The 22240-nt window shown below is 41.1% G+C and overlaps 3 protein-coding genes across 8 annotated transcripts in view; 1 reads left to right on the forward strand and 2 right to left on the reverse strand.

The window, feature by feature from the left end:
- Positions 1 to 15379, reverse strand: part of strn3 (striatin, calmodulin binding protein 3) — a 35396-nt gene extending 20017 nt beyond the window's left edge. The window contains exon 1 of the mRNA XM_050061271.1: positions 14815 to 15379. Coding sequence (XP_049917228.1) covers positions 14815 to 15096 — 282 coding nt within the window. The 5' untranslated portion in view covers positions 15097 to 15379. The remainder of the gene's footprint in view (positions 1 to 14814) is intronic.
- A 1597-nt stretch (positions 15380 to 16976) lies between these two features.
- On the forward strand, positions 16977 to 20098 carry ap4s1 (adaptor related protein complex 4 subunit sigma 1). 3 transcript variants are annotated; one of them, XM_050062855.1, is made up of 6 exons: positions 16977 to 17251; positions 18095 to 18247; positions 18345 to 18431; positions 19328 to 19396; positions 19477 to 19520; positions 19630 to 20098. In XM_050062855.1, exons 2-6 carry the CDS (start codon positions 18110 to 18112, stop codon positions 19673 to 19675), a joined length of 384 nt encoding a protein of 127 aa, XP_049918812.1. In that variant the 5' UTR covers positions 16977 to 17251; positions 18095 to 18109; the 3' UTR covers positions 19676 to 20098. The 3 variants fall into 3 exon arrangements, with proteins under 3 accessions (XP_049918812.1, XP_049918810.1, XP_049918811.1); XM_050062853.1 differs by having other exon boundaries at positions 19509 to 19520; XM_050062854.1 differs by lacking the exon at positions 19477 to 19520.
- Positions 20099 to 20481: 383 nt separating this feature from the next.
- The window catches only part of hectd1 (HECT domain containing 1), a 38317-nt gene continuing 36558 nt past the window's right edge, over positions 20482 to 22240 (reverse strand). For all 4 annotated transcript variants that reach the window (XM_050062851.1, XM_050062852.1, XM_050062850.1 and 1 more), the window contains 2 exons: positions 21696 to 21840; positions 20482 to 21356 (listed from right to left, as the gene is read on the reverse strand). In XM_050062851.1, coding sequence (XP_049918808.1) covers positions 21219 to 21356; positions 21696 to 21840 — 283 coding nt within the window. In that variant the 3' untranslated portion in view covers positions 20482 to 21218. The remainder of the gene's footprint in view (positions 21357 to 21695; positions 21841 to 22240) is intronic.

The following is a 22240-nucleotide window of genomic DNA, read 5'->3' on the forward strand; positions in this document are numbered from 1 at the left end:
GTTCGCACGCACCTATTTTTAGTCGCAAATGCGAGTGAAACGCTCGCACTGTCGAGCCCTGATGGGTACATTTTCTGTTTACCTGAGAACACTACAATAAAATAAACCTCATTTGGGTATTAAAAGAAAACATTCTGTAGGTCTACAATATCAGTTTCCCATTCATCGTCTCTGGAGCAGCTCTGAACTTTATACTTGCCGACGTCACAAGTTTGAGACTTCCTTCTCTGGTTTCTGGCTTTGACAGAGTCGCTCATGTTCACATACACTGACTGAACTCTCCCAGGCCATTGCAATGACATACTGGAATTTTTAATTGAAGTGGTGTTCTCCTTTAATGTCTTCCGATGGATTTTCCTCTCCACATAAAAAACATATTTCTCTTATATAAAAATATCTTTCTCTCTCTGTGCTCAGACATAAAGAACATTCAGACCAACAGGACCAGTTCATCTACTGGGTCCTGACAGGTTAAAGCTCAGGGGTGGAGTCCAGGAACAACTGTTAGCCAGCATTTATGAACATATGTCAACAACAACGTCACTGAAAACACATTTAAATACAGTTTTTATTGTGATATTAATTCTATTAATTAATTTAAACACAGCTCTGTTGTCTCGTCCACACTGACATTTAAATTTCAGCCATGAACTACAAACAACCCATAATGCAACAGTGCTCCTTCCATACAAAAACATCATCTGTCAATTGTCTGACATGATACGACCCCATTTAATTCAAAAAAGGTAAATACAGAAAGAAAGAGCATCCTTATTCTGAACAATATGTTAACTGCACATGTGGCACAGAATCCACAGAGATGACTTTGTGTTATTAACAGAATATTTTTTATAGTTCTGAGTAATTTTTGTTTAGATTTCTTTATAAAACTTTTGTTTTCTGTTTCTAATAACTGTTTTGTTTATGATATCTTTGTATTATTCATTTATGATTCCTTTATTTGTTGACAACACCTTGTTATATTTGTTTATAATCAGCCTTCTGACCGATCCTCAGCGTCACAGTGAGTTTACACATGTTGAATTTTTACAACAGATTTTCGGATGACTCTAGAAATGATCCTGTCGTAAGAGGTTAATAACAAAGTTTATGTTTGTCTGAGACAATAATCTGTGAGAGGCAGCTGTTTAAGTGTCTCCACAGTTCATGTGGATTTGTTTCCTAGTGTTCTTAGTTTAAAAGTGAAGTCACACCACCCCTCCCGCCCAGTGCACCTGGTGAGCATGAATCAAGTGCTCCTCAGGGAGCTGGAGTGAGGTCAGGGTGCCGGGGTGATAGTGATGATGATGAAGGAGAATGTCTGTAGTGAGCTCACTGGCCCAGATTTACCAGGATGACAAATCAGGATAAAGAGGGGGGCACATCGGGGCCATTCCTCCGAACAACTGCGTCATTAACACGCGCACACACACACAGACACAGACACACACACACTTCAAACAGTCATGACACAAATACTCAGATACCGTCTTCACACACACAAAAAAAATAATCGCCTCTGTGATCGTCAACATAACGAAAATATCAAGCTTAAATGAACTAAAACTCTGTTGTTTTAATCGTGTCTTCACTTTGTGACTGACAGGCAGTTGAACCTCGGCCTGTGTGTGTGTGTGTGTGTGTGTGTGTGTTGGAGTTATTTCAGGCCGGTCTACTTTTAGCGTCCAGCTGGGACGGGGCTGTCAGAGCAGGGCCCAGTAGGCCAGGACACCTAATTACAGCCTGCCATCCTGCTCTCTTTACCAAAACACGGAGTCACCACAGCGCTGCCCCACCTACTGAGCCTGCTCTCCAGGTAAACACAGTGACCTTTGACCCCCTAGCTATAATAAGGGCTGTGGGAAAATGTAAAATCTAAAGCTGAGCTGTTCAGGTGTGGATCTTCTGTTCAACCCAGAAACCACTGTTTCAGTAACTTTTCATTTTAGTCTAAAATAATTAAGCTAGATTGGCAGTAATTTGAACCATTTTAAACCGCCCTATTATTTTCTGGATTCATTGATTAACCCACCAGACTCCATTTAAATAAACAGTAATTTTACAATCATAAAACAAACTTCATTAAAAGTCGACAGAAACCAAATAAAACTCACTGAAACTGTCCAACTGGTTCATTTCCACTGTTCCGACAATCACCAGCTCTGGTTTGGTTTAAATAAACCCCCAATTCACCCAGTTAGATGTGAAAATATGCTGGCTCTATATACACTAAAATTACTGTTTATTTAAATGGAGTCTGGTGGGTTTGGCGATGGTGACTTTGGTGACTTTCAGGCTGTTTGTGGTTTAACAAAAAGGATCCTTCTCTTCAACAAAAAGGTCTGCAGCCCTTTTTTTACACAGAGATCGTGCTATTGGGTCACTACAAAGTCCCTTCTTCATGCCACCTTTGCATTTTTACACAGTGTGTCCATAGAGGTGTGACAGGCGGGACATGTAATACAACAGCATTGTGTGATATATAGCATTGGCGTTAGCGGCGCTTCCTAAACAATGCTGAATCAGTGACATCTTTTGAGTCACTCCTTAAATCTAATCTGTTCAAAAAAGCCTTTCATTAATTTCAGCACACTGTTTATTTCATATATGTCTTATTTGATTATTTTGATTATTTTTATCTTGTGTTGTCATGGGTTATTGTATTCTTTTATGTTGTATTACTCTAATTCTTTGATTTGCTGTACCTCAGTGCAATCTATAGGGCAATTAGTTGCCAACTTTGTTTACTTGGTGATGGTTCTTTATTTTATTTTAATTTTATTGTTCTTAATATTCTCTTAAAATTGCCTGATTTTATTTGCGTGAATCCTGCATTTTTTTTAAAATCTGGGATCAGCCATGTAAAGCATTTTTGTCTTTGTTTTGAAAAGCACTTCATAAATAATGTTTATTTTCTCTGATTTAAATATTTATTATTTGTTTTATTGTTTTAAATATGTATTATTCGTTTTATGTATATCTTTAAGTAATAGTTTTTATGACTATTATTTTTACAATCTTTTACCGTCCCTGTTTTATTGCGGCTGATTTCGTCCTCTGCTCCGAGGGTAAAGAGCTCCTGGACCCCATTTTTTTTCCAATTTACAGACATTTTCAGCTGCTGTTCTTCATCTTTGAGTTAGCCGCTAACTGCTATCGGCTACTAGCTACCAGCTGGTCGTCGCCAATACATAACACCAGTGCAACCAATAAACCATCCCGCTGGCTGTCCCATTTATACAGACACCATTTCAGTGCTGTTGCTACCTCAGAGCCAAGACAATTCTGTATAAAAGGCACGATTGTGGAATGGGGGGACAGAACATTGAGGCGGAATAACATCGTGATATTGCCGCCTTGAACAGGCAGTGTAGTTGCTGCTCATCTCTGTAAGGATCCGTTCCATTATGTTGTCAGACACTTAAAAATCTGAGCCTGTCAGTGGCAAAAACAAACACTTTCACTGGACGTACATCACTGCTGTAGCTCTCTCAATACTGGACCACTTTTAAAAATTGTTGTTCCCATCAGTCACTAACGGCCGGGGTCCACCGGGCACGTCAGCGGCGCGACACATCTGCAGCGCGAGTCCCGTAGCAGCTTGCCCCCGTTAATCAATTACAGCGGCTCCACCGACAACGGGAGCGGCGCGACAACCCCCGTCTGTCGCGCGACAACTCTCTATTTTACGCGGCTCTTCTATTTTTGTCGCGCTACGCTCCCCTACGCGACCCTCCAGCAGATAAAAACTACATGAAATAGTGTGCTAAACGAGCACAATGTGTTTTTAAATGAATAAACCATTATCAGAGGTGATATGTGATGATTTTTTTTCATGCATTTACCCATGTTTATCCGTGACATTGTGTAAATGTCCGTGGCGGACATTTGAAAGCGAGTAGATGACAAACAGTACAGTAAACTTGTAGATAACTCAAATATATGTAATAACTTAGGTGGAAAATGCTTTAACATTTCATGCAGCTTTCATGCAGCCTCTCGGCTCGGCAAACGGTAAACAACGCCACTGGCTTCTCTACGTGTCGCTTCCGTACGCAGTCAGTGGAGCCCAAATGAATACGCCGCGACGCTACACTGACGTGACGCTTACGTTTGCAGCCGGTGGAGCCCGGCTGTAAGACACAAAAACACTTCAGTTACCCATTAACTAGAGACTGAAGCAGGAAGTCTGGTCTCCTGTCGTCTCCTCACGTCCTCCAGCTCACTCTAAAGGCTACAGATGGAGGCTGAGCATCAATATTTTACAGCTCAGGTCCTTTTAACAACCGTGATATATAACTCATCTGCTTCCTGTGGAGCTTCACAGACGACACACCACGTCTTCACTGCAGGGATTCTACAGTTAAATCACCTGATTTCGAATCAGAGCTGAAACTGCTTCACCTCAACAACCAGCACTTTATGTACAGAGAGCAAAGGGCGTCACTGTACAGGATCGAGTTGAGTGCAGGCAGGGCGCGATCTGTCGACTCTGCACAGTTTACACAGCAAACATGAACAAACTGAACCAGTCAGATTGTTTCACTGTGCCAGAGTAAAGACCAAAGAGTCATCTAAAGCACCACTGACATCTTTTAATGCTGATCATAATTCATAGTTACACTTCACACAAACTGTTTAATGAAATGAGCGATTACATCCAACACACACCCACATACAGCATGTAACTTCTGTTCACTTTACTGAAACTTTTTGATATGTCACGCCAATAAGGAGACACTTAGTGTGTTTTTTATCTTCTGCAGCTTTGAGACGTTTTAGTCCAGATATCACTTGGCTCTCTTTTCAGTTCTCTGAGTGTTTGTGTGTGTTTCCACCACATGTGAAGAAGCGTGAAGATTAGGCAAATTAGACCAATAACGGATTAAAAACGTCTGTGTGGTTTTCAGATGGGATTTCTGAACAACACATCACTGTGGTGTTTCTTTGGGATTAACTCCTGTATGACTGTGCGGTTTGAAAAAGGAGACTGGAAACATTAGAAATGCTGGACGCCGCTCTGCAAGGTGCTGAGAGGATGACGAGTATTTTATCGAGTCGTTTTCCTACTTCAGTGCATAACAATTTCATTATTTTAATTCTAGACTGGCTGGATAATCAGCTGTGTGACTGCTGTTTGAATACCAAGAACACTTAAATCTCAAATTTATTCCTATCTTGACGCTTGTTAGAACCAGCAGCACCTCTCAGTCTGAATTAAATATCTCTGTACACACTGACACACGGCTGAATCTCCTGTTATTCTGTTATTACATGGTGATATGTTGGTAAAATTCTGACGTTACTTGTTAATCAGGTGAACGATTATCGGTCGCACTGAGACATCGATTAAATCACGACTTTATAATCAACATAAATACAGCTCAGTGACATTTAAACTGATCACTGAGAGGGTGAGAGGAGACAGAAAGTCTTTTTAACTTTTAAACTAAGACAATATCGCCCTCTAAAAGCCCCACACTCAAACACACCACAGCTGTTTTCACATCAATCCATTCCAGAGATGCTTTTTGGAAAAGCTGGTTGACCAAACAGCCTAAATAAGAAAAAGAAATGATGTTTTTAAATTTAGCCGGCCTGGTGAAGACATTCTCAGAGTGCAGTGTTAGCTGATGCTGTTCTGATAGTTCCTGGACCATCAGATAGAAGAAAATGACTCTTTTTGTTTATACTCTACTTCTTCAGGAATGTCTTAAGTCCATCCAGGGGACCAATCATGGACCACAGACTAATTTTACACGGGCCGCAGCTCGTCTTTTAAAACATGCGATATGTGACCTGCCAAACACTTCATTTCCTGCATTCTGGTTATTTTCTTTGCACCAATTTACAGAGAAAATGTCTTTATTTATGTAAAGGAAAACACAAAATTCAGGTGGTAGGTGATTATTTAAAATAAAAAAATAAGCTGCGGCTGTACCCGACTCAGACTTGTGTCAGTCAAATCAGATTTGGTCGTTTAATATATTTAACAATTCTGGGGGGGGTTTTCTTATAAAGTTTTAAAGTTTAACCAGGGCTCAGCAGCACGTTCAGAGTGACAGCGGCATTCATGTAATATAGTAAACAAGCTAATGGTGCTAACGACAGATCGGAAATGTGCGACGACATTTTCAAACCTAACCCAGAGACTGTGTCGTATCAAGTTGCTGTGAGCTGTAAATTCACCTCTTCCAAGCAGAAGGTATAAGGTGTTATCTCGGAGCCTTACGGTGGAAAGTTTCTCCTCCTCTGTGCCGCTGCATCGTGTCTACAGCTGTCTGTAGCAGCCCCAAAAATGTACACTGCACAGCACACTGACTAGCAAAAAAAAAAGTTCGACTTGAAGCTATCTCAGTTAACTGAGGGGTCTCTGACTAACAATTAAAATCTGACTTTCAAAGAGCAGCTCTAAAATAAGCTATAATGGAATATAATGATAATAATATAATAAAGGCATTTTGTATTGCTTTCAAATATTTATTCTCTTCTATATCAACTTTTTCTATTTAATGTTTTCTTTGCTGAGTCAACACACATGGAGGTTTACTTTTCCATCGTCCTTTGTGTCATTTTGTTTTGGGACGGAACCTATTCTAATGTGCCTATTCATATCAATGATTAATACATGTATTAATCAGCTCACAAATCTGTGGACTTTAATAGATCATAATTTCAGAGAAATTTTATCTCATGCTAAAAACTTTCTGCACATAACATTTCGCACAAATCTGCACTGTCTGAGAAGTCCAGAATAAAGTTATATTTAAGAAAAAAGAAGGTGTAATATTCTGAAAATAAATTTTTCAAACTGCCCTTTAGTCCGCTTTGCATTACGCTATTGCTCTGCACTCTAGTATCTCCTTAAAGTTACAATGTGTAATTTTCGTGGTTGTTTATTAGCAAATATCAACTATTGCTTTCATAAATATATATTTACTAAAGTGTAATGCAATTCACATACAAATGGAAGCTTTCTCATAGGCTTAGAATGATTTCTCTCTCTCTCTATATATATATATACACACACACACAGGGCGCGGTCTACTGGAGGCTGCCCTCTTGCGTCGCCATATTTGAATACAGTGGCCTAAAGGGATATACGTGCTTCGGGATATAAGGGCAGGAGGGGTGGTGTGACTCCTTCAGGAGCAAGAACTCCTGAAGGAGAAGGATTTCACAAGGGATGTGGAGGTTGCCTGCTTTCTGCTAGACAGGTAATTCAATCTGATATTTTAAAATCATTTTGGCTTCATGTTTGCAACTACTTTTCCCTCTCGTCTAAGTTCGAGTGATGGCTACGTTTATGTGCTAACGTTATCCGAGCCTTGGCTAACGTTATCCCAGAGCTACAGCTAAATGGTTAGCCTAGCCTACAGCCTAATCTGTTGATTCCTGTCGCGCTGCTGCGAAGACTGCCACCCTCTCCTCCTCCTCCTCCTCTTCCCTCTGGGTAGCCGAGACACACCTCTTCGCCTGGCCGTTCCTGCACCGCCTCTACCCCCTCGCCCCCTTCCTCTCCCTGGTCTTCCTCCTCTCCCTCTCCCTCTTCCTCATCTCTCTGTGTCCTGTGGAAGAACACTCTGGAAACGCATATATAATAATCGTACCAACCTATATTTGCCGCACTGTGCCGTGACTATCACATAAAACCTGTTATTTTAGCATTACTGTGCTAATGTTTGCTCGTGTTACCAAAACAATTAGAAATAAGCTTTTTGTCCTACGAGGCCACCGTCACTTACCCGACGGGAGGGGTGAGTGAGTGAGCGCTGCAATCTAGAATTTGACCGCTGATGTCACTGTTACTCACCATTTTTACACACTGAGGCTTTAAGACCATGTGACAGACATAGAAGCCCGTGTGGACTCTCTCTGCAGCTGTGTGCTGCTCTTTATTAGAGATGGAATATCGAAACTAACTGAAAACACAGTCACAATTCACGATCATCCGAGACACGATTTGTGCCGAATATTCACGCACAGGGCTGTTAGAATGAGGATAATGGAAAGAATTTGCACCAATATTTTGGCAGGACATTGGTATGCAAACCTACGCCCTTGCTGTTAGATCAGTTTTGGAAATTGTTATATCTATCTTTTTTTCTTCATAAATTTTGACTTCTGGACTTTCAAACGTTCTGGAGTTATCAGAAATGTTTGGATCACAGGAGTTGGAAAAAATCCTACACAGCCATCACTGGAATCTAATTCTACAAATGTTAAAACACTAATAATATTATTGTCGCCTTGTCTTTATCTGCAGCTTTAAAGTATTCAGTGCAGCCACAGTACAGATGTGCTGTCATTTAAATCTTACAATCAAAACATCCGCAATAAAGAATCCTTTCCTTCCTTATAGTGACTCTGATTATATAGTTATAATCCCGGCAGATCGCTGCTGTTCTGTAAGTCTTAATTTGACATACACAGTTACAGTGAAGCAGTCGATAAAACAATAAAATAGTACAGAAGTTGAAATATAGGGACACTATAATGATGTGAAGCTCGCACATTAAACCAACTGGTATTTCTTGCTGTCAATCAATTCATCATTATGAGAAAAATGATCCATCATGATAAGCCGCAACGCCTCGTGGCTTGTCGTTATGGCAACATGAGCGGATCAAAGTGTCCCAGTCTCCTTAAATGAGGAAAGAGGCTGTAATGAGTTCACTTAATAGTTTCCCGTGTTACTCAGTGGCTCTGATGCTTTTTATGGCTGATGGCTATGTTGACCTCTATAAAGTCACACAGGTTGGTGATTTCAGTAAAAGCTGAGTAAGGTTTGCTGGAGGAAAGTGTTGTTGATGCACTTCGCTCTGTGTCATTTGTTGGTTGTTTCAACAGAAACCTCACAGATTTTGCTCACTCATGATGACAATAAATGCCTTTTAACTGGATTTTTTTTTTTGGTTAATCTAAATTATGAATGTACATTATCTAGGGATGTGTGCGATGAGTTGATTATGGGATTAAAAGTTGCTACAGTCACTAGTCGGTAGGAGTCGGTTAAACTTATTTTAAAGATACCAGAGGAAAATAGGAGGAGTCTGGAGCAGCACGCGAGACCAACATGCGCTCTCAGACTCAATGCATGCAACTGGTACAAGTCCGCAGTTAAAGAAAAATGTGATTAATAATTTGAAATGACTTTTATAATATACGCAATATTTTTTCAGGCAATGTTTAACCTTATAGATTATATTGTGCTTAATTTCTGAGGCCGCTTTTACTTTTAGACTTGTCGACTAGTCTGAGTTTAATCTCCCATTTCAACGTCAGGGAAATTAGTCATTAGGAACATCCCTGCTTTATCCTCATCCTGAACACAAACATTCACATCAGATGGTTCTTCATATTTAAACAGCCCTGGGTCTTTTGAAAAAGAAGAGAGAGATGCAACCTTTTTTCTAATACAGATAACACTTTAAAGCGCTAATTACAAATCTAAATAAAACTCCCATCGTCGTGTAACTTTAAATGACACCAGCACCACTTGGTCCCGGTGTGTTGATGAAGTATTTCCAGAGAATATATGACCATGTACTGCCCGTACAGTTTCCTGGCGCTCCTCCCACAGTTAAAGAAGGAATGTCGACACCTTCGTTTGTGTGTTTGACTCTTATCAGGAGCACGGACGGAGTCATGCTGAAGGCATTCAGTGTCACAACGCAACAAGTCAGAGCAGAGCAAACACAGTGTGTACTGAGACCCTGTCATTACACACACACACACACACACACACACACAGCCGGCAGCTTCCACTTCAGTTTGCCTGCTGCAGGGTGTGTTATGACAAAGACATGAACTGTCCCACATTTCACACTTTTCATCACTTCATGTTCCTCCAACACACACACACACACACACACACACAAGCCTGAATGAACAGATCTACATTCTGAAATACACCCAAAGAAAAGTCTGATGAAGAGCGTGATGACATACCAAATGTGTGAATCAATGTCATCTTATTATTTATCTGTTAAATGCCTGGATCTGTGAGCTCAAATCCAGCATCAACTTCATTACACCTTCATTTTTTAAATCACTGAATTTATCTGGGCATCATGGAAATGTGTCCTGTCTTCTTTTTTTTGTGTGAAAGTAATCGAGAAAGCAACAGGTATATTGGTAACGACAATAACTGTTATGACTGTATACACAGTTATGGCATCACTGTGATGTTATGTGGTATTCATCAGAGGTGGGGGACTTGGGTCAAATGACTTGACTAACACTGATAAAAGACTCGACTTGACTTTGACTTGATATTCATGACTCAAGACTTAGCTTAGGGATCATTTTTGCTAAACATTAGACATGTATACAGAAACAAACAGAGCCTTCTGTCTGTACTCTGCGTTTATTTTGTTCAGATTTGTGTACATTCTCTGAAAACTTGAGGACAGGGCTGACACAAAGCAGTACCACTGGAGATCAGGGGGACAATGAAGAAATTTAAATACTGGTGAAACGAAACAAATCTATAATATAGTGTAAAGAATTCTCCGTCCACATGTTGCGTTGCATTATCGGCCTCACAGACCACCGTCCTCAAAACTGCATCAGTTGAGCGGTACAATATTACTACCTCCTCCGCCATCGCCTCGTTTGTTGTGCGAAACTTTTGACTCTATGCCATCATAAAGGACACATAAAAGTATGAGGGCGGTGACATTTACATTTGAAACTCACACATCTATTTTCGCACATAAAGGGAGTATAAATGAGCTCTCAGACTTGAGGCGGATGACTCAAAAGAACTTGACTTTGTTTTATTAAATATTTGCATTTATCTTTACATTTAAAAGTCACATATTGTCTTTAAAACCTGATTTAATGATCTCTAGTGCAATGTTCACAAACCTGGCAACCTACTAGGACGTGGCAGACCAACAGGGACCAACCAAGAGGCAGCTATCATGGAGGGGGGCTGGTTCAAAAAGTACTAAAAACCGGATTCAAGGATTATGTGGTCAATGACGGCAGTGAGAAGCAGAGGTGTGGACTCGAGTCACAAATTTGATAACTTAAGACTCCACTTGACAAAATCAAAGAAGACCTGCAACTCGACTTGGACTTCAACACCAATGAATCGTGTCTTTCGCCTTGAAAATACTTGGTACCTTTTCCCAAGCATGTCACAACTCAATGTATTTCTAAAGTCAACCAACATTAATGCTATTCATTCCCAGCAAGTCGACAATAATTCCCCAGATCCATTTTGTCTGAACCAATGAGACAACATCCAATCAAGCTGCAGGAGAGAACCATGAAGAACTAACATTACATTACAGAGCAACAGTAATTCCATCAGTGTACCAAAAATAGGCTATGTGGTGGTCAACAAAAAGATACAACCTGGAATGAGACGCAGCAACTTCCAACAAACTTTTTTTAAACAAATAAACAGACATTTTAAAAAGCATTGATGGTTTTGTAAATGTAATATGCTATTACCCTGTTGGCATTACATTTTATCGAAGAGTGCAACTTGTGTAGGACTCGAAACTCAAGGTTCAGGACTCAGGGCTTGTCAGTGTTGACTTGAGACTTACTTGTGATCCACAAAACAATGACTTGGTCTCACCTCTGGTAAGAACTGTGGTACGAAAGGCCTGCAGCTTAAAAATCAGTAACACGACCACCACAACACCCGACTTCATCCATCACTACAGACCACACAAATAAAGGTACTTGAATAGGTCTTTCAGCTAATTTGTGAGTTTGACCAGATCATCAGAGTTTCATATGACTTGACTTGACCTGCTTGATTCTCACCACAGTAACTGTAGACTTGCACGAGACTTGAAGGTTAAGACTTGTGATGTGCTTGTGCCTCCTCTGTGTCTAAACAGTCTTTGTTGCTTTCTGGTTGGAGAAAGTCCTCTTAACAAATAAATGTTATTTAGTATGAAGGATTTGTTTTGTACATGGGGAACAAAATGCTGTACAATGGTTCAACCTCACTGACAACTGAAAGAGACAAAGATATTTCTGAGCAATAAGAATAGAAGAAATCAACAGTCATTGGTGAACAGAAACTGAAAGCATCAAAATGTGTACAGATGTCCACTGTCAAGTGTAAAATAATGCCTCTAACAAGCTGGAATTAACTCTAGCAAAGCTCTCCAAACTTCACAATAGAAACAGAAGGTTAGTCACTGTTGGAATATCAGCTGAACATACGATGGACTGACAAATCACAGTTTAAACCTCTTCAATTGAAACACTGAGTCGACTGCAGAGGACTGACTCAATATTCAGAGCCCAGTTGCTCCACTGGGGTTCAATAAGGATCGAGGGTCACTGAAAAAAAATTCAACATCCGCGTTCACACAGTATAGAGTGCTGCAGAGATGATGTTTCTCTGTAGGCCAATGCGGAAGTTAGCGTTGCCCTGGTTCCCTCGTCAAAAAGCTAATGGGATTATTCCATTGAATTTTGAATTGTTGCAGAAAATAAGCTCTGTGGCAAACAAACGTTGATGATACTTAAACATTTTGTTCAGAAAAATAATCTTCGGTAATGAACACCGCTTCCGTGATGTTTTAAAGCCTAAATATAAGCACCAGAAGTAAAGAGCTAACATTATTAGGCTGTGGACAAACTACACTACAAGGCTGTAAGGCCTAGCTCGGCATGATGATGTTCTTGAGTCTTACTTAGCCACTTTTTAGCAACCACCCTTTTTCAAGAGACAGAAAAGCTTCAAAATGTGCAAGTGGGGTATGAACGATGGATTTTATGACAGAACAAAACGTGAGAGTCTCTTAATCTTGTGTGAACCACAGACCTTATGTCAGGTGTCTAAACCAAAACCTTTTGACTTCAAGACGATGGAACCGGGAGTGGAAAAACACCAACTGATCTAATCTGCTCTGATCTTCTGTTAAAAGGGATAGTTCCATTTTTTTGATGTGGAGTTGTATGCGGTCCATAGACAGTATATTATATATAGCAGGTGTCAGTCTGCACGCCCCCAGTTTGGAGAAGCAGGCCGGAGTCTGACATGGAAGCTAAGCAATGTGCTGCTGTGGACAGGTCAGCAACAAGATGTATTTTAGCCACGTAAAATAAATCTCACTTATAAAAATAATATCAGTTTAAGTGTATGGTATATTAAGAGAAATATTACCGCGTTACCTGAATGTCAGACAGCGATTTCTAATGGGAAAACAAAGCTGTTAAATCACTCTCTTCAAAGCCAAACTCCATTAAGAAAAACAGTGATTTTACTTTGCTCAACACAGGAGCTGCTGGTCTACTGCTGCCTCAATCAGTTTTTTTGAACGTCTTATTGAGTTACTCGGGCATTAAAGAGGTTTACTTCAGATTCACTTAAGTCACACAATAACACTAACTAACTAACTGATTGAGGCAGGAGTGGACCAGCAGCTCCTGTGTTCAGTGTGCTAAATTACTGTTTTTGTCAATGGAGTCTGGCGGCTTTGACAAGAGCATCGATGGGGAACTGAAGCCGTTCACAGCGTTCCCGTTGAAACGCACTGTCTGACACAAAGGTAAAGCAGTGAAAATACTCTCAATATAGCATACACTTAAACGGATTGATTTTTCTGGGCATTAAAATATGTTTTGTTCCCGACCCCTCCACAGCAGTTCATTGCCAAGCTCCCCTGTCAGACTCCTGTCTGCTTCTCTGAACCAGGGGTGAGTCGACTGACATCTACTGTGGGTTATACACTGTATATGGATAAGTACCTCATATAACCCCACATCAAAAAAATCAGAATATCCCTTTAATAGTGCTCACGTTTACCAATTAGTGGTTCAATAAAGAGAATTAAAATAATAAAATGAAAAAAGGGGCTACCTTACCCTTCTGACAGTAGCAAGACCTCTCTACATTTGACACTTATCACAGGTTTAAAAACACTGATTTCTTCAAAACTACAAGAAAAAAATTATGATAAATTTGATAATGATACTGGCATACTACCAAATGTAATTTTACCATTAACATTTTTTTGTTTTTTTCCTGAGGGATGTGGAGGAGTATATGAAACTACTGTCTCATTCAACTAACTAAAAGGCTATCAACACACTTATTGTCTGTATGTTTTATAATATACCCCTGACTCTATAGTTATTGCTCTTTCTACTTATTATCCTCTGTATACTGAATCTGTAATATGTTCTTTTGTTTTATCAAATCACATCCAAGAGAAAAGTTACCCTTCTGACAGCGCTGTCAAGCTAACGGCTAAGCTAACTGCTAACTAGCTCCAGCGAAGCTAACGGTAACCCCAGCGCATTCCGCTATCCGTGCTCTGACCGTTAGCCTAACCACTTCCCCAACTAGGGCACGAAGACTGAGTTGACCGTGAACGTTAACGACAATTTGACGTGCAGTAAATATAAATGTCAATAACAGCTAAATGGGATCGTTTAGTTGAGTCTATTTAGATCAGTGACGGTTTAACGGGCAGCTTCCCCGGTTGTTGTTGTTCTTAGCTTGGGTTAGCCTAAATCGGCACTCATTCTGGCAGCGCTGTGAAGCTAACGGCTAAGCTAACTGCTAACTAGCTCCAGCTGCGCTAACGGTAACACCGTTCCGCTATCCGTGCTCTGACCCGTTAGCTTAGCAACCTCGCCAGCTACAAACACGTTAGTCGAATGGTAATAATAAACTAAAGTGATAGGAGGATTAGCTAATGTGGCTAATTATCGGTAAAGAGCAACATCTTTCTTTTGAGCAGTGACGGAAAACCGGTCAGCGGCCCCGGTTGTTGTTGTAAACTTGGGTTAGCCTCAATCGGCATTCAGTGGTAGGATAAGTGTGCTAACCTGGAGCTCGGCCCTCTCCACTTCCCAGTGCGCCCTCTCCATCTCGAACCGGGCCCACTCGTGCTGGATGTAGTGCAGGATGCCGGGGATAGTGTACTGCTGCTGCGGCCGGGGCAGCTCGTCCGGCTGGTGCGGCACCATGACTCCTCCGGCTCCACCGCCTCCTACACCTCCGATCGGCGGATTAGCGTTGCTGTTGCTCCCTTGCTGCTGCTGCTGCGGCGGTGGAGGCTGTCTCGGGGCGGCCGCTCCGACCCCTCCTCCGCCGGGGTGCTCATCCATGTTTTTTTTTTTTTTCTTTTTTTTTTTTTTAGAAAAGTAGAAGGAAAGTCCCAGGCAGCAACGGTCCGCTATGAGGATTCCCGTCCCCCCCCTAAAGCCCGTGTCTCCGCTCCGTGTCTGTCGCGCTGGCTCCGCCGCGGTGTGTGAGGCTGGCTGCCCCCCGGAGGGCTGCGGTGAGTGCGGCTGATTGCGGGACGCGGTGTTTGTGTGTGGCTCTAACCGGCCGCCATTACTGCTCCCTCTCTCTCTCCCTGGATCCGATGACGGAGGGAGAACCCAGGCGAGGTGCATGACGGGAAAGAGCCATCCTCCTGTCATCCAATATGTGACGTTCACGACACAGGCAGAATGCAGGAATTATATAAACCAACCAAATAAATTTTGTCAATTTTTGACGAACATGACTTTTTATTATTACATAAGCTTTTTATAACTAGACACAACTTTTCAGTTCCTTTTCAAGAATACAATCCTGTAACCCAACCCATTCTCCCTGGTTTAATCCATTTTATTCGAAGTCACTTATGCTTTGGTGAAGGAAGCATCCCATTGATTTTGAATGGTATCAACTATGGATGCACGATAATATCAGTACGTCATCGGTATCGGTCGATATCGGCTTTAAATTAATTATCGGCCAACATGATTTTTCTTATTTATTTTTGTCTAATATTGCACGCATTGGAAAGTATTTTATTTCGTCTCACAACTATTTCATGGTTTCAAGTTTTGCAGTAATAAAAACATTTGTTCAACCAAAAATAATCCATTTTCATTTCCTTTATGATAATAGTAATAATAATAATAATAATAATAATGCCATTCCTGTAATAATGTGATACCATGAAACTGCCATATTTTCTGAGACTGTTACTGTACCATGAAAATCTCAGACTGTTGCGACCCTGGTTCAAACATGATGTGCCTCTCATTATAAATTATGAGATTTAATCTGTTTGTTAATCATATGTATCATATGACCCAGTACAAGTTAAAGCCACTATCTATTTAATTGTTCATATAAAGACACTATGTGGCATATCTGGAAATGTACAACTTTGAGGCCACCCAGTGGTGGTATGATAAAACACAGATTATAATTTACACACTCTCTTTAACATTATTTTTGGACACTCAAGTTTAATTTTAAACATTATAAACACAATGGTAAGGCCATTCATATAAGATATCACTGTATATTTTAAATGGAAAGACAAATAAATAAATAATTGTTTAAGTGATATTAATTCAGAAGATTTTGATACATGTTTACATATATGGGACACTTCAACACTTTATACTTACACTAAATAAAATCCAATTAAATGTTGTGATTGCATTTTTTAAAACATCTTGTATGTAATCCAACTGTATTTTTCTTTTTACTTTATAATATTTCCATTTATAAGATTGATTTTTCCCTTGTCCGTCCATATTTGTTTAAATGGAAAGATGTAAAGAAAATATTGCATAAATATTATAAATAATATAAATTTTAAAGGTTTTTCAAAATGTTTACTCAAATATATTTACATATTTGATCATCACTTACATTCAACGCTAAATACATACACTAAAATAAACCCAATTCAATGTTATAATTGTATTTTTCAAAAACATCTTGAATGCAATCAGACCTTTGTTGAATTTGTTTTATCTACTTTTACTGTGTTGTCTTAAATTCTCATTTTTACTTGCGTGTTTTTTAAACATGTGTAATGAGCATCTAAACTTTGTATTGCCGACGAATGCTTTTCTAAAAGTGTTGTTCCCATGACAATAAATAACTTGAAACTCGAAATACAGTCAAGTACAGTCTGAAATGTGGGCTGAGTCTTAAAATCCTTATTTACCATTTGTTTCCTGAACGCACCAGATGAAGACTGTACTGAGCATGCGTCACAGATGCTAACAGCTCTAGTTAGCTTCATAGCGCTGGTATCTGAATCCTCGTATGTTTTACTGGCATTTTAATTTAATATAAGTTTAATTTAACTCTATTATAACTTTGATTTATGTTCAGAGTGTCTTCTCGGCTGTTATGCCTCAGTGTTTAATAGCTTTATTAGATTTACCAGCAGTTAGCGGGTTGTTGTTGTTAGCTTGTGTGATGATGGGGCTCATTTAGTCACAGTTTAGCTACTAACAGCTGCCGGTAAGTTAACGAAACATTTTTGATGTTGACCAATACTTGACACCGGTTAACGGCCATATAAAACAGTTACACTGTTTTAAAAAACGGTTTTATTAATGGTTATAAACAGGTCATGTAAAAATTCTACTATGTGCTGCCTTCAAGTGCGGCTCGTAAACTTTGCAGCCCTACCTACGGAAGCCGTGAAGCCTGAAACACCATCAATGCTCGTCCTCTAAAAGTGTTTGTTTTTGCCACCGACAGGCTCAGATTGTTATTCTAAGTGTCTGACAGTTATGAAAGGATCCCTACAGAGATAGAGCTTTGTGTTAAAGAGTAAGATCCTTTTTGTTTAACCACAAACAGCCCTGAAATCACCATCACCAAACCCACCAGACTCCATTCAAATAAACAGTCATTTTAGCCTGTACAGAGGCAGCATATATTCACATTTAATTGGGTGAATTCAGTGTTTAATTCAATCAAACCAGAGTTGGTGGTTGGTGGAAAAGTGGAAAGGTGAACGTAGAAGGTTTTTGTGAGTTTTATTTTGTTTCAGTCAACTTACAATGAAGCATATTTTACAAAGATACAATTACTGTTTATTTCAATGGAGTCTGGTGGGGTTGGTGATAGTGATTTCTGGGCTGTTTTTAGTTAAACAAAAAGGATCTTACTCTCTAACAAAAAGGTCTTTCTCCGTTGGGATTACTATTATTACTGAATGTTGTGTATTATTAGAGGTTGATCATGAAATGTAGATTATACTGCATAAGGAGAGGTACTCTCTTATCTCTAGATGTTGGAGGAGGGACAGATTATTTATCTGACAGTATCATCCTCTGTCTGCTGTGTGTCGTTCAGGTGTCTGATCTCAGGATGATCAAGTTCATGCTGATGGTGAACCGGCAGGGTCAGACCAGACTGTCCAGGTATTACCAACCTGTGGAGCTGAGCAAGAGATCAGTGCTGGAGGCTGATGTGGTCCGCTGCTGCCTGAGCCGCAAGAAGGACCAGGTACCTGTTTGTCTCTGAAGTATACATGGTGTTTAGTGATGGATCATAAAAGCCGTGGTATGCTCCTTTAACTGTTTTCCCCTCTGCTTGTTCCCAGTGTTCCTTTGTGGAGTACAAAGACTTTAAACTGGTCTACCGCCAGTACGCTGCGCTGTACATCGTGGTCGGAGTCACAGACAACGAGGTGAGAAACACTGCTCACATCAGCACCACTACATGAATCTGAGAAATGAATCCGCTGCTGAAAGTAGTCCCCAACAAATGCACTGCTTCCTCCTGTTTGTCAGGTCTCTGTGGCGACGATAGGCATTGTGTTTTCAGGTTCATCGCATTCTTGTGATAGCAGTATCTCAAGAGCACCGTGAGGGAATTTCTTCAGATTTGGCACAAACGTCCGCTTGGACTCAGCCATGAAACGATCAGACTTTGGTGGTCAAAGGTCAAGGTCATTGTGACCTAGTGTGTCTCATTCTTGTTAACGTGATATCTCAAGAATGCCTTGAGGGAATGTTTTCTTATTTGGCGCAAACATCCACTCGAACTCAAGGATGAACTGATTTGATTTTGGTGAAGCCGAATTATCCACAGAGGTCGCCTCCTCTACAAAACAAACGGACCAGGTGATTGAAACTGGTAAAAACACTGAATAAAGCAGCTTCACGTTAAAAAAGTTGCTGCTTGTTGCTGCCAACTCCGATGGCAATGTTGCTCACTTCACTTCTTATCGAGGTTTTTACCATAAACCAAATTGTCCTCAGAGGTCCTCTCCTCGCCAAAACAAATCCAGCCAATGATTTAAACCGGTAAAAACAAAACCAAATTAGGCACTTTCAGGTTAAAAAAAATCCGTGGAGGGGCCTACAGGCGGTGACTGACGCGAAAACGTGAATGTCCCTCTCTACAGTCAGTAGCCGTGTCTCAATTCAGGGGCTGCAGCCTTTGAAGGCTTCTCGTCTTCTTTGCTCTGAGCTGTTGAAACACTTGAATGTGTGTGTGTGTGTGTGTGTGTGTGTGTGTGTGTGTGTGTGTGTGTGTGTGTGTGTGTGTGTGTGTGTGTGTGTGTGTGATGTGTCTCCACAGAACGAGCTGTCCGTCTACGAGCTGGTTCATAACTTTGTGGAGGTTTTGGATAAATACTTCAGCCGCGTGGTGAGTTCACACTTTGACCTTTCACTGCTTCACGACAGGAGCTGCAAACCTGCTCAGTGATAAACCTGACTGTGATGCAGTCTGATAACTGTTTGTTTGTCTCCCCTGACAGAGTGAACTGGACGTATCCTTTAATCTGACCAATCACAGCTGCTCTCTGCGAGCACCACTTCCTGTCTGACACATACATGTTTGTTTGTTGGTTTGTTTCTTTGACTCGGCGTCGTCTTCAGATCATGTTTAACCTGGACCGAGTCCACATCATCCTGGACGAGATGATCCAGAACGGACACATCGTGGAGACAAACAAGAGCCGCATCCTCGCGCCGCTCAACGCCCTCGACAAGATGGCCGACGGCTGAGGCTCCACCGAGGCAATTCAAAAGAGGCTGGGATGTGCTCTTTGACCCCAGGGGAGCTTTGGAGTACGACACATGTGATGTAACTGGAGCTGTGATGTGGGAGGGTTACAGCAGACAGAGCTAGAAATAAAGCGACGATATCCGCTGAGGTGCTCTTTGTGTGCGCTCGGCCTGACAGAACTTTGGGTCCACTCCATTGGATGAATTTGTTTAAGCATTTGTGTACGGTTTTATTTATTGGTTCAGACTGACATCATCAGCAGTCGACTGTAAACTGAGTCAAACCTGCAGCTTTGTGACTATTAAAGGTGCCAATGTTCTGATGCTGATTAATCATTAACATGAAGTCTGATTTAAAGGCTCACTTCACCCAAATTACATAAAACATTTTGTCATTTACTTCCACTGATCTCCACATTTATTATTCCTGGTACCTGCAGGTGTAAAGATATGTTATCCAATGAACTTTATATTTTAAAGATCCAGTGTGTTGGATTTGTATTGCCCTCCGCTAAGAAACATCCTTGATTATGGTGGCAAGATCTTACTTTCATGTAAAAGACACAAGTACAAAATAAAATTAGACCTAAATTTAAAAAAGAAAAAAAAGTCTAATTTGTGGGTTAATATAAACCCAGACACCCTGGACGTGTCCTCACTGGCCACAATGACCAGCTGTCCACATACTTTTGGCCACATGCTCACAGACCACAGGACTCCATCTTTAATTCATACTTTGCAAACATTTTAATGATTATTTTTTTTGGAGCATACACATTTGAAAATATCTGTTTACCTCAAACTGCAACTTGAGTTAAATAAATGTTTATAATAATATACAAAGAAAATACAAGAGGGAGAGCAGAGCCTTTTCTCTTACGATGTGCCTCGCACACAACCAGTGTTTTTGTCTCTATAGCTTCATCAAGTCAAAGAAGAACACCAAATGCACTCTGACCTTTGACCTCTACAGCCGGTCAGAAACAACCCAAAAAAAAAAAAGTTCGCACACACACGGAAACAAAAAGCAATAAAATAAAAACAAAGAAGAAGAAGCGTGATTGTTTGAAGGAGGAGGAACTGAAAACAGAAGCTACGAGTCAAACCAGGCACTAAACTGAGGAGACAGGAGGAGGAGGAGGAGGAGGAAGGTCAACACACGCACGCACGCACACGCGCACACACACACACACACACACACAAACACAGCAGCCTGCAGCAGCTCAGGTGAGTGAGAAAGAGGATGAAGGAGACAAGGGAAGGAGGCGAGGGGGTTAAGGATGTGAGCTTTCATTTTTATTCTGCGACATGAGTCCTCCTCCTCGTCCTCCAGCAGTCAGTCAGTCGGCTGGTTCCGATTGGCCGGCTGATCCGTCGATCACGCGGCGGTGGTGGCGGCGGGCGGGCAGGGCGGCGGCGGTGACTTGAGGAGCATGCTCAGTGTGGTTGGAGGTCAGAGGTCAGTTGAGGTGGAAGCCTTTCTCCATGGTGGCGGCTAACAGACGCTCTCTCATGATGTCCTCGGAGGAATATTCCGGAAGCTTCAGGTAGTGAACGCACGTGTTGACTGATGGGTAGCTGGAGTCGGTGGCGTCCACCTGCGGCCAAACACACACACGATTATGAAACATTTTGCCATAAAGTTATTTACTTTTTTGTTGACTAAAACTATAACGGATAAAAATGACTAAAATGTGACTAAAACTCAAACACTTTGATCTAAAGGCTAAATCTAAAATAGCTGCCTAAATTAACACTGACGTGAAGCTCTTTACCAGGGAGAACTCTGAACTCCCACATGACCTGAATGCAACATCAGGTTATCAAAATTTGGAGGAGGAGGAGATGTAACAATAGAAACAGTCAGGAGTTGTCTGACCCTGCAGAGTTTGAGTGTTTGCTCTGCAGCTGACGAGCTAATCAGAGAGCGAGTTTACCTTCCTGACGATGGTGAGGCGGGGGTGCAGGTTGGCGAGGCCGCCGGGGGGCAGCGTGGAGCAGCCGGTGGTGAACTGTAGGAATGCTTTCCTCTCGTCAGATGACATCCCACATAAAACCCTGACAAACCGCAGGAAGCCAGGACTGAAGAGGAGAGAGACAGGTTACATCACACAGGTGCTGAACTATGTTTTCATTCCCTGACCAAGAAGACACACCTGAAACTCTTCTATATAAACAGGAAACACCTGTCTGTGTAGACGCATTTGTGACTCTTTTATATAAACAGGAAACACCTGTCCGCGGACACACACTTGTAACTCCTCTATATAAAACAGGAAACACCCGTCCGCGGAGACGCATTTGTGACTCTTCTACATAAACAGGAAACGTCTGTCTGCTGAGTAGCATCTGTAACTCTTCTTTATAAACAGGAAACACCTGTCTGTGTAGACGCACCTGAAACTCTTCTATATAAACAGGAAACACCTGTCCACAGAGACGCACCTGTAACTCTTCTATATAAACAGGAAACACCTGTCTG

Source organism: Epinephelus moara, chromosome 14, assembly GCF_006386435.1.
Source record: "Epinephelus moara isolate mb chromosome 14, YSFRI_EMoa_1.0, whole genome shotgun sequence".
NCBI lineage: Eukaryota > Metazoa > Chordata > Actinopteri > Perciformes > Serranidae > Epinephelus > Epinephelus moara.

What these genes read in the sequence shown, in the direction of transcription:
- ap4s1 (XM_050062853.1), top strand. Translation starts at nt 18,110, where the DNA reads ATGATCAAGTTCATGCTGATGGTGAACCGGCAGGGTCAGACCAGACTG. An exon ending in TGAGCCGCAAGAAGGACCAG is followed by an intron (nt 18,248 to 18,344) that starts GTACCTGTTTGT and finishes GCTTGTTCCCAG; the next exon opens with TGTTCCTTTGTGGAGTACAA. An exon ending in TCGGAGTCACAGACAACGAG is followed by an intron (nt 18,432 to 19,327) that starts GTGAGAAACACT and finishes GTGTCTCCACAG; the next exon opens with AACGAGCTGTCCGTCTACGA.